General features: G+C 51.9%; 1 protein-coding gene across 2 annotated transcripts in view; it reads left to right on the forward strand.

Moving 5' to 3' along the window:
• SEPTIN9 (septin 9) overlaps positions 1–16,010 on the forward strand; it is a 101,892-nt gene that overhangs the window by 12,931 nt on the left and 72,951 nt on the right. The window contains exon 1 of one of the 2 annotated variants that reach the window (XM_086473868.1): positions 14,883–14,937. The exons of the other annotated variant lie outside the window; for it this stretch is intronic. Coding sequence (XP_086329994.1) covers positions 14,883–14,937 — 55 coding nt within the window. Of the gene's footprint in view, positions 1–14,882; positions 14,938–16,010 lie in introns of those variants that run through there. 2 annotated transcript variants of the gene reach the window in all.

Raw genomic sequence — 16,010 nt, forward strand, 5'->3', positions numbered from 1 at the left:
GTTACATAAACATCCCTGTTTTACAAACAGGGCCAGGACGTGCAATCTGCAAATTGCTGACAGTCCCTTGCAAGATGCAGAGCTGCACCAGAAGCTTCGGCAGCCCCGTGACATTGGGGGTGGGATGGGAGCCACCTCGGGCAGAGCAAAGCTGTTGGGATCCCGCTATGGGGTGTGAGCTGTGGCTTTGGGTCAGCCCAGTGCCTGCAGCTGAAGAAGTTGTTGGGAGCTGATTCAGACACAGCAAGAGAAGGGCTGGGGTACCTGTACAGCAAAGGTGATCCTCGGGAGTTTTGACTTGCTTGTGTGGCCCCACCTGAAGTCTCTCACCTTCTTGTGCCTCCCTCTTCCCCTCTTACAGATGAACTTTCCATCGGTTCGGGATGCTGCAGGAGCTGGACCTGCACACCCTCTGCACCATGATCAGGTTTTTCTCTCTAGGAAGGCGTAGGAGTTGAGGTTTATCTCCGTGCTGGCAGGCAAAGGAGGATGCCACACCTCTGAGAGCTTCTGGGGGCTGGGTGGAGTGGGAAAGTAAAGAGGCAGGATGCGGGCTTTGAGGAGCTGCGTTTCACGGGCTTGCCTTAAAGCCAGGGCATTTTGAGAATTCCAGGGGCCCTGGAGAAGGAGAACAGCAATAAATCTGGGTCATAAATAACAGCCCCTTGCCCTTCTAGTGATTTTTGATGCACTGTGCGTTTTTGACAACAAATGCAGCAACAGGCCATAATCCACGGGGGTTTTTCTTGGCTCTCAAGCTGAGAAAACGCTTGCTCTAAGCAGACTTGGCTGCAAGGAGCTCCCAGTTCTGGGTGTGAAGGTCGGAGGGGAAAGGAAGCAAAAGCACAGATAACACATTGTAGGGCTCTTTCATTGCCAAGCAGGGAGATTTTGTTGTCCTCAAAACTGAGCTCCAGGAAGCTTGATGGGTGATGCAATGACTGCTCCTATGGGACCTTCCAGTGCTGCAGCTCGAGGAGAGCTGCACAGCTTCCTCAGGAGAAGCACCTAAGGGAAATGCAGACCAAGTACATCCTGTAAATGCCTGACAGGTCTAACTGCTGGGGCTGGAAATTCAACCTTAGGTGACTGGTGTGGGCTGGGGGAGCCCTTGCGATAGAAGATAGACAGACATCCAGTCTCTCTTTGGATGCGGCTGAAAGGTAGAATTAACATCACGTAAAAGATCAGGAGCGGCGATGAAATGCAAAAAGGTTCTTGTCTATGGGATGGAGAACTTTTCAGGAAGCCCCAGACAGTGTGGGACATCTAGAGCTGAGTCTGGCTTGGGATGCTTCTCCCTGGAAGATGCTCAGATCATCCCCCACTAACCATCCTTCTGCTTTGTAATGTAAACTCTGGTCAGACCTTCCTAGGCATACCTCTGGCTGTGCCTTGGTGTGGAGAGGTTGTGGCTGTTCCCATGTAAGATGAGGCTTTTACTTTGCTTTATTCCTTTGTCAGCATTCCTTGAGTTTGCGAGCTCTTCTCTCTATCAGCTAGAAGTTTGCTAGATGTAGAAGAAAAGCACTGCATTCAAAATGCTTTTTTTAATGCCTAATTCAGGAAAACAAAGAGAATTTTTTGATAGTACAAGTCTGCCTCTGAGTAACACGCAATATTAGGGGTGTGCAGAGGGAGGCTGCCTGGTTCGTGGGACGGGGATGGGTTGTCTTCACATTCTCAAGTCTGCAGATGCTCAACATATCTGGCATGCGAGAACTGGGTTGCACTATTTGCCTTCTTTAGCGACTGGGAAGCAATCCAGCCTGCCAGTTCCTGCAAAGCTCATCCTGTGGTTTAGTGGATAATACTGATCCTTGTTCAACTCCCACACTTTTGTGCCTTGCAAGCGGGTAGGGAAGACTTTGCAGAGCTTGTACTGTGCTGGGATCCCAGTTCATAGCTGTGGAAGGCAGCATGAATATTCATTATGCTGTGGAGTGCTTGTCCATAGTTTTAATAAAATGTTTATTATTACATAGGAATGACCATGAAAATCACGGCAGGTTATAGCTGGTCAGCATGTGTAAATGATGTAGGGTGGTAGCAATAACTGAGGAGGAAGGGTTGTTTCTTTGAACTCAGTGAAGTGTCTTCACAAGTGCACTTACAGGAATTTGACTTCTGCTGACATCGCTTCCTTCACTGCCAGGACGAGTATTTGGTGTCTGTGTTCTTGTGCGGTTGTGAAGCTGACTGTACTCGACGCACGGCTGACTGAGCTCAGAGACCAGGAGCTACACAAACCTGCGTTTTCTCAAGCAATCGGCAGAACTGCTGAGCAATGTAAAATCAAAGTGACAGCCAAATCAAGACAGCTCCGTTAAGAGATGAGCACACAGGCTTTATTCTGGGACTGTGCCAACGTGACTAAAAGTGAATCCAAGTGTCCCAAACCTACTGTTATCCTCAGCAAACCGAGGATGACCTGATGTTGTTGGTGGTGTGTTCTTATCTCAGCTAATGAGCAGCTTGGCACGGTTGGTGAGGCTGTTCCTTGTCCACAGAGAAGAGCTGGGACAGCCCCTCTCTGAGGGGCGCAGAGGGGACGTGGTGCAGGAGGGTCTCTGTGAGCAAGAGGTGACATTGGCTTTCAGTGCTAGGATGTCCCCCAGCCTCTGCCCTGAGAGACAGTGGAGCGCAGCTGTGTCCTGGATAGGGTGAAGAAGTGGGTCTTCATGTCCAAGAGTTTGTTTCAGACAGGCCTCCTCAGAGCTGTGAAACACTGAAGCGTTTAGCTACATCTGACGGGAGGGTGCTGTATCTGCGCGACACCACTGGCCTCCATCAGTGCATTAAACCCTGATGAAGGTGTTTGATGGAGACAGGACAGAGGTTTCACCGAAGAGAAGGACAGCATAGAACAGAGTGGAATTTGCAAGTAAGCCCTGCAATTCTGCCAGCGCTCCCGCCTCACCTAAATCTGCGGATATGTAGAAGATAGATGAGGTGAGTAGATTTTGGTATGAATGTGGTTGGCAGCAGACACAGATCATGGATTAAACATGTGCGTTGCAAGAAAGGGGCTTTTTTGAGGCAGACAGAGAGGCCTGCTGTTGCCGTGCAGCCCTATTCGTCTCCAGCTCTGATGCTAACATCATTATCAATGTGTTTATATGAAGCTTGGCTGCAAAATGGCTCATCGTTCTCAAGTTTTTTCAAGTGAGTCTGTAGCTTTACTAAATACTCCTTTTATTGTGCTGCCAGGGGCTCTCCCCGAGGCCAGTAAAGGAGGTGGCCTGTTTGGCCACAGTGATATCTGGACCGGAGGTTCAATTCCTGTGTGTCTTAAATCTGTCTGCAGACTGGCAAGCAACCAAGTGGGCACCTCTTTCTCCAAGTAATTGACTGCTTATGTGTAAATCGGCCTCTAGCTGCTTCCACGATGCATGGCTTGCTAGAGCTGCACAAGAGCAAGCCTCTTCCATCATGTTTGAAAACCTCACTGAGTGCCTGGGTTATGCAGGGGATGGTGAGGACAGGGACAGCCTAGCCCTTCTTCTGCATTGGGCCATCATCCTTGGCTCCAAACAAGCACTTGGATCTGCTTTGGACCATTAGCACTTCTCTGCAGCGTATGAAATCGCTCTCTGTCCTCCTGCTGGCAGGCAATACTCTCCCAAGTTACAAGCAAGCATTGCGGAGAAGACTTGTTTGGAAACCACCTACAGAAGTGGAGCCAGAGCTGCAGATGAGATGCCCCTGGCAGAGGATGTGCAGACCTGTGGCTGGAGGTCCAGAGCTGGTGGCAATGGCGTGCGTCTCTGGAGTGATTAAGGGTCCTTCTACTTGTGGGAGGGTGTTGCTGATATGTCGAGGTGTTTCTGCAGAGGAGCACTCCCCGGAACCTGGGCTCTGGATGGAGGCAGCAGGGCAGTTTTGTTTGACTCCTAGGAATGTCCTCTGGTTGTTAAACCGACCAAACTGGGGGTACTGTGATGCAGGGGGATTTTTCTGGAGGCGAGGGGGAGATGGAAGGTACGTAAAGACAGAGCTCAGGTCTGGCAGTTTATTCCCTTGTGTTAACATAAACATGGCTGCGTTGGTCTGCCCTGTGATTTTACTTGTCTGGGAATAACAATATCCCTTGAGCTTATAGATACTGCCAGGCCCTGCTGAACGAGAAGGGCTGATGTTTAATGCATGCCGTGCTTTCCTCCTGTCATTCCTTTATAAGGAAAAACATTTCAGATTTTATTTCTACCTTATTTTAACTTCTCCTAAACAAGGGAAGTTTAATTCTGTTGGTGGAACATCTAGTCCAACGCTCCCTGACCTGATGTGGTTATTATAGGCACTAGCGCTACAAATTAAGATGAAGTATTAACAAAAAGTCAGCCCGGTGAGGCTGGGCTCAGTGTAGAGCGGTGTGTATGGTGGGGTGGCAAGCAGAGACAGCCTGCCTGCAGTCTGGAGATGGCAGAAGCAATAGCGGCAAGCGAACACCCTATGAACCTCTCGTTGCAGCATGGCTTGGTGCAATGGCAGTGACCACATCTTGACAGAAGGGGAGTTTCCCCTATTTCCCTTTCCCTGCTGGGCTTGGCCACAGGGGTTATGGGTTCCAATAAGGAGCAGGCTGCGTGCAGGGAGAGGTAACGCAGCCCTGACTGTCACTGCAAGGGAGCAGGTCCAGCTCTCCTCACTCAGGACTTTTGGACTCTGCTGTCCTCATTTAGAAACGAAAACGGCAGAGCCAGTTGCCTGGCGGCCTGCAGAAAGATGCTTTGTACAACTGCCCAGGGAAGGGCCGTGTCCCACAGCTGACGGCAATGCAGATGCAGCTGAAGTGTCTCTGTGTTCCGCCCTGTTCCAGGACCCCCAAACTCAGCCCATCTCCAGGGTTTTACTGTCCTGTTTGGGAGGATTGCCAGCGGGGAGTTTCTCTCCCCCTTCGACTGCTCGCTGGAAATCTCCTCCTCTCCTGCCTGGCTTGGTGCCGTCTATCTCCAAGGCTGGTGCTCTGCCTCCAGCATGCTCATGGGCCCCTTTCCCATTTAGGGCAAACGCTGGATGGCCCCTGCTTTTGGCCAACTCGCAGCACATCTCCCAACTGATTTACTGACTTTAAAAAAAAATTTTTTTTTTTTTTTGGATCCTCTTTCGTTACTGGAGGCTGAAATCCCCTGTGTCCCCCAGCTGCGTGTGCCGACTGCAGCTCGTGCCGAGAGATGGCTCTTGGAAAGCTGTGCTGGGGCAGGCGTGGACGGGGTGAAGCCCTGGTGGTGTCCTGCTCTGGATGAGTCTTGGTGTTGACAGTCTCTTCTAGCTGACGGGGTGAGCCTGAAGGTGGTGTTGACAGCATCAGGTCCCTCCTGCAGTAATGATTTAATCTCAGCAGAAACAAGTGCCCTGCAGTGGGGAGCCCGCAGGCACGGGGCTGTGCATGGGCGAGAGCTGGGGCAGGCAGAAGTGGCTGAGCACGTGAAAGGCAGAGGAAGTTGAAGGAAATTCTCCTAAAAGCTTGTGTGTTGAACCTGGGTTTTGGGTTTTTGGGTGTGTTTTTTTAATCAAGATCTTCAAATCAACTGTGCAACTTCTGCTTCTATAGAAGAGGCTGAGTCTGTGTTCGCAGGGCTGGGTATCTGAGAGGTAAGGGGGGAGGACAGGCTGGTGTGCTGATGGGGTTAGAGGGGGCTTTGCAGCCCCCTTTGCCCTGCCCTGTTTTTCCAGCGGGAAAGGTGACTGGAGTCTGAGCACCCGGGCTGCCTCCTGTATTTTGGGTAGATCCCTTGAACACTCAGCTCAGGGTTGCTGCTTTGGTGCTGCCCAGCACAGCTTGGCTAGCTGGAACCCTGGAGGCTGCCTGACTATCCTGGGGTCTGCTTAGTGTAAGTCTGAAAGAGTTGTAATACGCTTTTCAAGAGGACGATTTAATGAGACGTAAAAGCCAAAGCAGACGCTGCTCTCGCTGAAGGCAGTTGGTCCCTCCTTGGGTCCAGACTGGCCCATCTCTTTCCTATTTGCACTCACTGAGCCCAGGAGCTTGTCAAACAGCACCAGTCTTGCCTAACTTTGTGTATGTGCCTGTGCTGGACCTGCCAAGCTCTCCCAGGCAGCGGCGGTGCAGGCGGTGGAGCTGAGGGCATGGTTCCCCTGGCCAGACTAGTGCAGAGTGATGCCAGGGGCACCCAAATTCCCATCTGCATGGAGACGGGAGTGCACAGCCATGGATTTTGGCAGTGATGCCTGTCCATTTGGGCATCCTTCCCATAGCTGCGTGGTGGAGCTGGAGCAAAGGGGAAGCTTCCAGTGGTGCTTGGTGCTGTACAGATGCTGACCACCACACCTCAGCATCCCTGCTGGTGGTTTCACTGGTGTTTGCCAAAGCCTTTAAAAGGACAGGAAAACTGTGTTCATTCTTCCTCTCCTTCCTTTCCTCCTGCCCTTGTGTCCTTTTCCCGCTGTGCGGTGAGCTCCCGCGCTATGTCCATGATGCCCGGAGGAAGCTGAGTGGGTGTGGGGCTGCAGCTCCGCCTGGGAATTGTTCTTATCAAACTGGTTTATGTCAAAAAGGAATAATAATAATAAAACCTTTGATTGTAAGCAGGGAGATCAGGAGGGACAGCTGCTCCTGAGGCCTGACCTGCAGCTTGTGGTGCTTCCTGAGCCTTTACGGGGAGTTTTAGGATCTTTGTGCTGCAGCAGATTTTGCTACATGCCTGAAATATCTCGGAGGAGCAGGGAGAAACAACCGGGGGCTGGTGCAGGGAGCGCAAGCTGCTGGAGATGGCTCTCTGAGAAGGAGAGGGAGAAGTATAAGAAAAGCAAGTTTCCTGCCATGAGCTGGTATATTTATGACTGGAAAGTTTTGGGTTGAAAAGGTCGTGAGCAGGCAGCTGAGAGAGCAGGAGAGGCAGTGGCTGTAAAAGCTGCTTTCCTGGCTCACACCCCACTCTGCAGCAGGGATGGGAGGGTCCTGTGGGGGTCCAGTGGCCCTGTGTGGTGGGAGAGGGATGGTGAGCACCACAGGGGTGAAGCACAGTGCTCAAGACAGCTGGGATATGCATGGGGAGGTGGGATGGAGTGGGATTTGCATGCATGGGTCTGCCGGGGGTGGGGTGGGGGGCTCAGTATGGGGAGCCCACGCCGTGCCTGCCTCCTCCCCTTCTTGTGTGAGGATGGAGTTTCCAGCCCTGCCTTGGACACCACGTGAAAATGAGACATGCACATCTGGAAGTGGAGTGCATGTGTGTAGCACTGCCAGTTTGTTTATTCCTGCAAATTCTCCCTAATTAGGGACTGCTGGGAAGTTTGCAGTAATGGAAATGGCCTCTTTCCGAGGATATCAGTGTTCTGGCTGACCCTCTCCTCCTCTTTTTCTCCCTGCAACTACCATAAGCGTGCACGTGGTTGAAATGGGAGGGAGGTCTTCCCTGCCTTGAGGTCCCAGCTTTGCAGTTTCTTCTGGAGTGAGATGCACCCCTCGGCCACACCGGAAGGCTTTGCAATGGAAATGTGCTGTGCCATGTGTATGTTAAACTCATTAGAGGATGAGCAAGGTTTCTGAAGCCTCTCGCTTCTATTAAAACATCTGTGCTGTCGTGCAACGCTGGGTTTTGTTCCTGTTTGGTCTTAATATTAAAATCAAGTGATTAATAATTAATTTTTTAAAAATAATTAAAGTAATTAAATCAGTTTTCTGCTTGGATCCTAAACTGCACCTCCCAGTTTCTTAGGAAAGTCTGACCTGAAACTAAATGAGAAGAACAAGGGCATGAGACTGAGTTTGTTTTAACTGCGTGAGGTTCAGGCAGACGCAGTTCCTGATCCTCTTTCCATTTCCTTCCCCTGCGTGCGTCCCCCGCCGTTTGGTCAACACCAGGGAGTTGTGCTTCCCTTCCCAGGCACAGGGGCTGCCAGCCTGCTTTGCTGGTGCCGTGGGGATGCCCCCCAGTCCCCCTGCCCTCCCGGGAGCACTGGGGCAACTGCCTGTGCGCTGAGCTGGGACTGGGGCTATGTGCCCGGCCTGGGCTTGGGACAGCGTTTCCCTTTCCAGGCTCTTGGCACGTACAATAGCCGGAATCGCTGGCTCGGCGTGAAACGCTTCAAGCTGGGCACCGGCATGAGGTCGGTGGGGCCCGCAGTGAGCTCATCCTGAGCGTACAGGTCACCGGGTAAACGGGCAAATGGGTTGTTGGAGCTGACAAGGCTCGGAGTGCGTAGGAGGGTGCTCGTGGGGGCAGAGCTGTGTCCTCCCAGCCTAGCCGTGTACCACCGGGTTTGAGCATGGTGGGAGCTATCCCACGGCATCCTTCTGCTGGCAGGCAGTGGGATGGGGGTACCTGGTTTGAATCCCACCTTAGCCCTGGTGTAAGCTCAGGGTGACTTCACTAGTCCCCATGGAGGCAGGGGAGGTGTTGGGGACCATCAAGAATTTGCACACATGAGGCGCAGGAAAGACTTGGCTCTGTTTTCAGCTTAGAAGAGTGCGAGGATGGGTGTTGGTCCTCCGCTTGCCCTGCTCACGTGGATGTGTTCCCTTGTCCTGCTCGAGAACAAGCCAGTACCTACTTTGCACGCTGACTTAACAGGGTTAAACCTAAGACAAAGTTAAGTTAAGCCTTGATCTCCACATCTATCTCCCTGCTGGAGATGGGGGAGAAGAGGCTGCAGGGACCTTGTGTCTGTGGTTGTTCCTCTGCCGGCCTGGCTCCAATGCTGCCTCAGCTCCAGGGTTGCTCCAAGTTTGCTGTTTTCCCTGTTTGTGCAGTGAATATCTGAGAAGCTGTAGGCTCAGGGACCATCTCCTTCCCCATATCACATTGTATTTCCTACAAGAATCTATGCCCCACCTTGAAACCTGTTTGGCTTTTTGCTCCCTTGCTTCCACAGCAGTTCCTCTATATAGCCCATCACTAGCTGTTAAAATCTTCTTCTCATTTCCAGCACGTATTGACCTGTTTATACCATAACCGTGTTTGGGTTTGCGTTGGGGTTTTTTTTTGTTCCCTTGGCAACAGTGATCTTTGCCCGCAGCAGCTCTCCCCTGTGGCGCACTTGTGTGTGATGCTTCTAGCAGTCCCATCCCATCTCCACCTTCGTTTCTGCTCACTTTTACTGATGCTGGGTAGCCAGGGTGACTCAAGATGAACCACTAATCATTTCTGCTTTGCTGCTGAAAGTATCTCATTTACTACGTTTCAGGAGTGTGTTTGCTTTAACTGCATGGCATTGATGGCTGGTGATCATGCTGGGACCCACCAGTGCAGCGAGGTCCTTTGTGCTGATGCCCTTTTCATGAGCAAAGAGTCTATTAAAAGCCCTTTAGGTACTGACCTTCCATCGTTCTTCCAGATTTCATACTATTTCTGTTATCCAGTCTTTGAAGTTATCTGACCCTTTCTGTGCAGTACCGTGGCTCTGTGTTTGTCAGAGGGGCTGGGTAGCTCTGAGGGACGAGAACTGGCCATGTTTACTTCATCAAGAAAATCAGTTAATTATCCAGAAATCTCAAATCAGCAAACTTATTTTGAATTTTTTAAACTTTTCCCATGATCTTAATTTCTTTAAAAAGGAAGGGAAGTGTGACTAGCACTGAAGTGCGTCCATCCTCGCTGTGTTTCCTACTCTTTTGGAAGCAGGAAGAGCCTGAAGTCTTGGGAAAGAGCCTTTTTTCATGACAATTCCTGCGTAATCAGCAGGGCTGGATTCATGCCGTCATCTACATGAAAGTATGGGCGGAGGTGATGGGAACTGTGCCTCTGGTTTTCCTTCCAGAGTTCCCCCCACCCCAGCCCCAGCTAGTAACACCAGCACTTCCCAAGGAGCTGGGGGACAGATTTGGCACTGCCCTCCACCACAGCCAGGTCTGGTCTTCTTCCTTGCCACCTCCCCATTTCTGGGTGATGGCTGTTACTTGCCTCAGTTTCCTCACCTGTAATATGGGGAGCATTACACGTCTTCCTGGTGGATTTGCTGGCAGAAGTGGTTTTGGGGCAGAAGCACAAGAACTGAGAAGGTGCAGGGAGCAGAGGAGGGGAAGGTAATTGCAACAGCCTTTTTTGGCTTAGAAAGAAAAGATATGACTCACCGTTCCTTCACCTTGAAAATCTGCCTTGTCTGTTACTCTGCATCGGTGCTGCCCATCTAACAGGCGAGTGGATGGTGCAGCCGGTGCTGGCCTGTGCTTCGGCTTGAGGTGATGCTCTGGGGATGCTGCACCGGCGCAGTTGGGGGTTAGTGTCGCGTGGTGCAAGAGCCTCCACCCACGCACTGACCTGGAAAGGCTGGGAAGGGTGTTTCATTTGTGATCAGCAGCAAGAAGAGATATTTGCGTTCTCAATAGAAACATTAAGTGGTTAATAATAATAATATTTAGCTGCTCCTACGTAGTCATTTTGGTCAGTAAGTCTCAAAGCATTTTGTTGAAGAGGCCAGAATCAGTAACGAGTTTTGTTTTCTAATTAAAATAGGAGGAGGAAAGGGAAGATGCTGTGGATAATTACTTGCTTTTGTGTGTGAGATAATTTAAGATTCAAGTAGCCACAATGACTCATGCCACCTAGTCTAACCATGCCTGACGCTCATGACTGCAGCAGATTGTGCAACTGATAAGAGCCACAAGGGTTCAGAAAAAACTTGACTTGTGGGAGGAAGAAAATCTGCCTGAAAATCTGCATTCTTAGCAGCTTGCAAGGAAACTGTACAGTGCCGTTTAAAATATGTGTGGATAGGAAGGTCCCTTGTCTGCCTTAGCCTGTCTTCATAAGGGATCTTCTGGTGCGGATACCTACCATCTTCTTGGGGTTTTCTCTCCTTGAAGTGACTTTTTAGGTCTGCTCTGCATTGTGGTCCCCACACACCTATGTCAGGGCAGAGGCAGTGACCAGCACTGGCTGCTTCTGGAGGAGGCTGTGCTGTGATCTGGAGAAGCCCTCGAGGTACATCGCTGCCTGGAGGGCAGGAGAGCCCAGGGATAAGGTACCCAGGGGACAAGAGTCGAGGTTTCTTGCATCTGCCAGCTATCGTGGCATCAAGCTAGTTTTAGCTTGTTATCCATAACTAAGTGATCAGCAGATTTCACAGACTGCCTTTTCGGGGGCAGGAAATCACTTCTAGGCCAACAAAACAGCTTTGCAAGAAATTTATTGCTCATCTGAAAAGCAGAGTGATCGTGAAGGAAAGAGGGCTGGGCACTGAGTGCCCTTGGTGCACTGGGTTAGTAAGGAAACAAATATTTCCATTGTAAGGTAATACAGCAAGAAAAGTCAACTACTTAAAATCCTCCTGTAGCCAGTGGTTTGCAGAACAGGGATCGTGTCTTGGAGAGCAGTTGCTGTGTAAAGTATCTTGAAGGTCTCAGCTGACCAGGAGCTCAAGGTGAGTCCTCTGATACAGTAAAAAGTTAGCGAGACCCTTGGTTATGTAAAGCAGGGGGAGCAGCAAGCAATAGAAGAGATGTGATCTGTTCTCTTTCTTCTGAAAAGTAAGCTCGCTCTCTCTTTATTGAAATAAAAATAAAAATCCAATGACAAACACTTGTGAAATGTTTGGAGAAAGGACCAGGAAAGCCAGATAAGTGACTAAGGGACTGAAGAATATACCTGACACAAAGGACAGAAGGGGCAGAACCTGATTAGTTTATCAAAGGGAATGGAGGTGGGTGATGTGATCAGTGTGGGAGATCTTTCATCAGGAGAAGGCTCAGGGTCCTTAATCTCCTCAATCTACCATACAAGGGCAAAGCAAGGCCTGTGCCAAAACTGCATTTGGATGTGCAGCACACGACACACGCTTGTGCTATGCTGACGGGGAGCCCCAGAAACAAATTCCAGGGGAGGTGGTGGATTCTCCATCCCTCTGGGATGGCTGCTCAGCTTCCCAGAGTTGCCTGCCTTTCTAGGAGAAGTGTTTAGCTAAAACACAATCTTTTGGGTTCAGGATGCAGGTAGAAAAACAGATGAAATGGCGTTTAATTATGTGCAGACTGGACAAGCAAATGACTTTTCTTGGTCTTATGCTCTTGTAAAGCCATGCCTCTGACCGTGGCTAAATCAGATAAAGGTGTAAGAAAGTCTCCAGGAGAGAGAAGGATGGGCTTATCTCTCCAGAGGAAAGCTTGCTCTTCCTCTACTAGCAGGCTCTTGGGTTACGTGCTGTGGGGTGAGTTGTTTACATACCTTCCTGCTTTAAATATTTACTATTAGAGCTCTGGATATTCTTGTTATTCTTTAGTTGCTGTAGTTTTCTGTCTTCCTCTCCCCCTCTCAGTGCCTTAGGTGCACATGGGTGCAATATTAACCAGCTGGTTTTAATGAAAATGAACTCCCACTTATAGTCCGGATATTTTATTTCACACTTCTTGTGGCTCTCCGCTAGGCCTGTTGATTTGCTAAACTTTTATTAGATCCAGGATGATAACATTGTCTTTGCTTAGGAAATGCAGAGTGGCCCAGGGAACCGAGACTAAACCAAACTGCCGCAAACTCTTCTACTGACGAGCTTTGAGCTTCTTCACCAGCTTCATGAGACTGGCAGACGTCATCATGACGCTCACTACTCACAATCCATCAAACAAAAGGTTTTTTCCTAGTGTTTTGTTTCTTCTTGCCTCCAGCTGTGCTCAAAAAGAGTCCCCATCACAGTGCCACACCAATCCCCATGTGACCTAGTTCAGAGAGCACTACCAAACTCCAAGCAGTGTGTCTGACACTAGATCTTACGGGGTTTGCAAGGGAGGAGACTCTGAACAGCAAAAAATGTGCTTGGTCCTTCCTCAGATGCACCCTATCGCTTTTTAAAATTTTTTTTTTACAACACTGATTTTCAGTTTGTCTTGCTTAGTTCTTTTTTTCCTACTTTCAAACCTCTTTTACAACCCGATGATGGGAGTTGTGATGCCTTAACAGTCTTTGTAAAATGCTAGTCTAAGTTCTGCTCCTCCACCAAGGCAGGACAGCTTTTACCAAACTCGCTCAGTAACTAAGGTCAGTTATTGACAGCTACGTTTTTACCTACTTGAAATGGATTGTGGATGTGACCTGTGTATGAGCACTTGAGAAAAACAAAGCCATTTTCTTTTGAAAATCTATGCCCCCACTGCGGGTCGGCCAGCATGTGCTCCTGCGCACTGTGGCAGTCACCACCACTCTCTGCAGAGCATGTGTGGATGTGGGGACAGCAGGGACCTGCCACCCGAGCGCTGAGCCCAGCGCTGCAGGTTCACGTTCGTTCCCGTTCTCCTTTAAGGCATCAGGAGCAGGTAATGGTGTCCAGGCAGCGGGGCTGCCAGGGAGACGGGCATCGGTGGCTTTGCGGACGGTGTATCGCAGGGGGGGCCATTTACATTTCCCTCTTGCAAGCGCACAGAGATGCAAAGCCTGTTCTTCTCTGCATTGCTGTGGTATGTTGGTTTTTGACATCACTTAGAACACAAGAAATGAAAGAGTTGAGTGCTGCTCTCTGAAAGGGGAGGAAAACCACTGTATCTACCTTAAAATACCATACTTCTATTTTAAAGGTGCATTCTCAAGATTACTTAAGTAGTTCTCATGCTTTAAAGTAATACCTTTCCTTGGATTGAAACCTCAAGCTATTAACAATGTGGAAAACCTGGAACTTTTTCAGTCTGGGAAATTGGTGGTGTTGGTTTCATTTTCTGGTTCACATATGCTCGTGGGGAGTCTGTGGTGTTTGCAGACTTTGGAAGTGTAAAATTAAAAATGTGACGTAAGTGATGAAGCACGTACTTTCTGCAGTAACAGACCGTAACAGTACTACTGTTTTGCCTAATTTTTGTTTATGGTTCACCCAAAGTGGACGAAAACCCCAGCCCATTAATTCTTTTCCTGTTGATGTGCCTGGACACATTTCAGTGGGTATCATCACTTCTAAATGATGCTACAAAAACATAGGGCGGGGAGGATAAAAAGAGGGTCAAGAGGGCAGGATCTGAGTCAACATGAGCAGGGAGAAACATCAGATAATGAGCAGAGGGGGTGAGAGGTGGAGAGAGGGCAGCGGTGCTGTGGAAGGGGCTGGTGGCGATGCCCAGAGCTGGCACTTGCCTGGCTGGCTGTGGCCACGGAGGAGCGAGCTGGGGCTCAGCACAGGCCTGCCCGCCCGCTCAGCTTTGGGGCAGGTTTTGCAGCCTCTTCTGCTGCTTCAGCGGTGGTTTTCCAGAGCTGCCTGCAGAAGTGGCTTGGGTTTAGGAGTGGTGGGTTAGCAGTGCGAGCTCGTGCTTCGGTTTTGGTTTGAGAAATTACCAAAATAGAGGAGGGTGGCTGCGTTGCTCCTTTCCATCCAAGGGCACACTGAAAAGTGAACGGGTTAGCGGTGCTCGAGAACACCAGCCCTGTGACCCACCCGTTCAGGCTGGTGCCATCCCTCCCGTGGGGCATCCTTGAGTGGTGACCCAAGGTTTTAACCCTCTTGCCCACGGGCTTCGCGCAGGACAGACCCAACACCGGACGGCGGGCACCGGCGCGGGTTTCAGCCCCTGCTTTCTGCTGTGCTCGCCCCGCCGGGGGGATGCGGGGCGAACGCGATGCTGTTTGCCCCCGGGTGGGCAGGGCCCGGGTCCCCCGTGGGCTCCCACCCGGGGTGGGGGGGTGTGTGCGGGGGGTATCCCAGTATCCCAGCCCGCCGCTCCGCGGAGGGGCCGGCGCGGCGGCGGGGGGGGGGGGGGGGGGGCGCGCGGCGTGACGGGCGTGGGGAGCAGCCAGTGCGCGGCGAGGGGGCCGGGCCGAGCCGGGCCGGGCTGGGCTGGGCCGGGCCGGGCGGCATGGCAGGCTGCCCGCCGGCGCGGGGGGCGGCCGCAGCCGCTCGCCCTCCGCCATTCATTCGGCCGGAGGCGACGGCGGTGGCGGCTGCTGCTGCTGCGCGCACCCGCCCGCCCGCGCCCCGCCGAGCCGGGGGGCAGCGCCCCGCGCCCCGCCATGGCCGACCCGGCCGTCAACGCCCACCTGGAGGGCATCATCTCCGACTTCGAAGGTGGGTGGCCCCAAGGACTGCGAGGGGTGTGTGTGTGGGGGGGGGTGCTGCTTTTTTTTTGGGCTAAACGGGGGAAAAAAAAGCGAGAGAAGTTGCCGCCGTGCCGGGCTGGGCAGCGCGGAGCCGCCTGCGTCCCTCGCAGCCACCGCGCCGGGCTGGGGAGGTGGCGGGGGGAGCGCGGCAGAGCGGGGCTGAGCCCCCGCACCCCGGAGCCCCTCTCCCCGCTGCTGCCGCCCTGGCGGTGCCGGGGGGAGCCGGCCTCTGCCCGGGCCCCGCCGCGGGTCGCACCCGCCCGGGGGAGGGCAGGGCTGGGAGGAGCGGGGTGCCCGAGGGCGGCCGGCGGCCAGCCCGCATCCCCCGGCAGCCGGGGGCTGGTGGTTGTCGGTGCCGCCGCGGGGTCTTTTGTTCGGAGTAACGCTGCGCCCGGGTTTTAGCTGCTAAAGCAGGATCTTACGGGGTGTTTTTCCCTTCTTGCTTTTCCCAAGTTGGTTTATGTAGATTTTTAGCTGAAAGTACACGCCTGACAAGACTAAAAGTCTGTGAAACCTCAGGCGCTAGCCCTTCCGTCGACTCGCCAGGTTTTGGATGCGAACGCAGCCCTAGAGTAGCTGGGAGGTGGATAACAAACCCAAGTTTCAAATATGTCCATAGCGGGAGCTGCCCGCCCTAGAAAGCTTTGCAGTTGTCCCGTGGCAGAGCTCCAGCTCCCGACAGCGTTGCCTTGCTCTCCCGTGGAGTATCTCCTTGCAGTCCCCTTGGTGTGCAGACAGGGATGCCTTCTCCCCGGGCGGCTGGAGCTCTTGCCCGATATGCTGCATTTTTCAGGCAATAAAGTAAGCTAGTGGAGAAGTGCGTTGCTGCCAGGTGGGTATGAGCGTTAAAAACGGGCAGGAGAGGGGTAGGGGGGTTCGTCTGAAGCAGACGTTGAAAGATCAGCTCGGAGGAGCTCATCTTCCTGAGCAGAGTTTTGGAAGAGCAGCTCCGTCCTTCCGCGCTCACGTCCTGGCAGTCACCCAACGGAGCTTCATGCAGCGGTTTCTAGACCAAAAAAAAAAAAAAACCCAACAAAAAAA

The sequence above is a fragment of the Leptosomus discolor genome, chromosome 15 (assembly GCF_034619465.1).
Source record: "Leptosomus discolor isolate bLepDis1 chromosome 15, bLepDis1.hap2, whole genome shotgun sequence".
NCBI classification, from domain to species: Eukaryota; Metazoa; Chordata; class Aves; order Leptosomiformes; family Leptosomidae; genus Leptosomus; species Leptosomus discolor.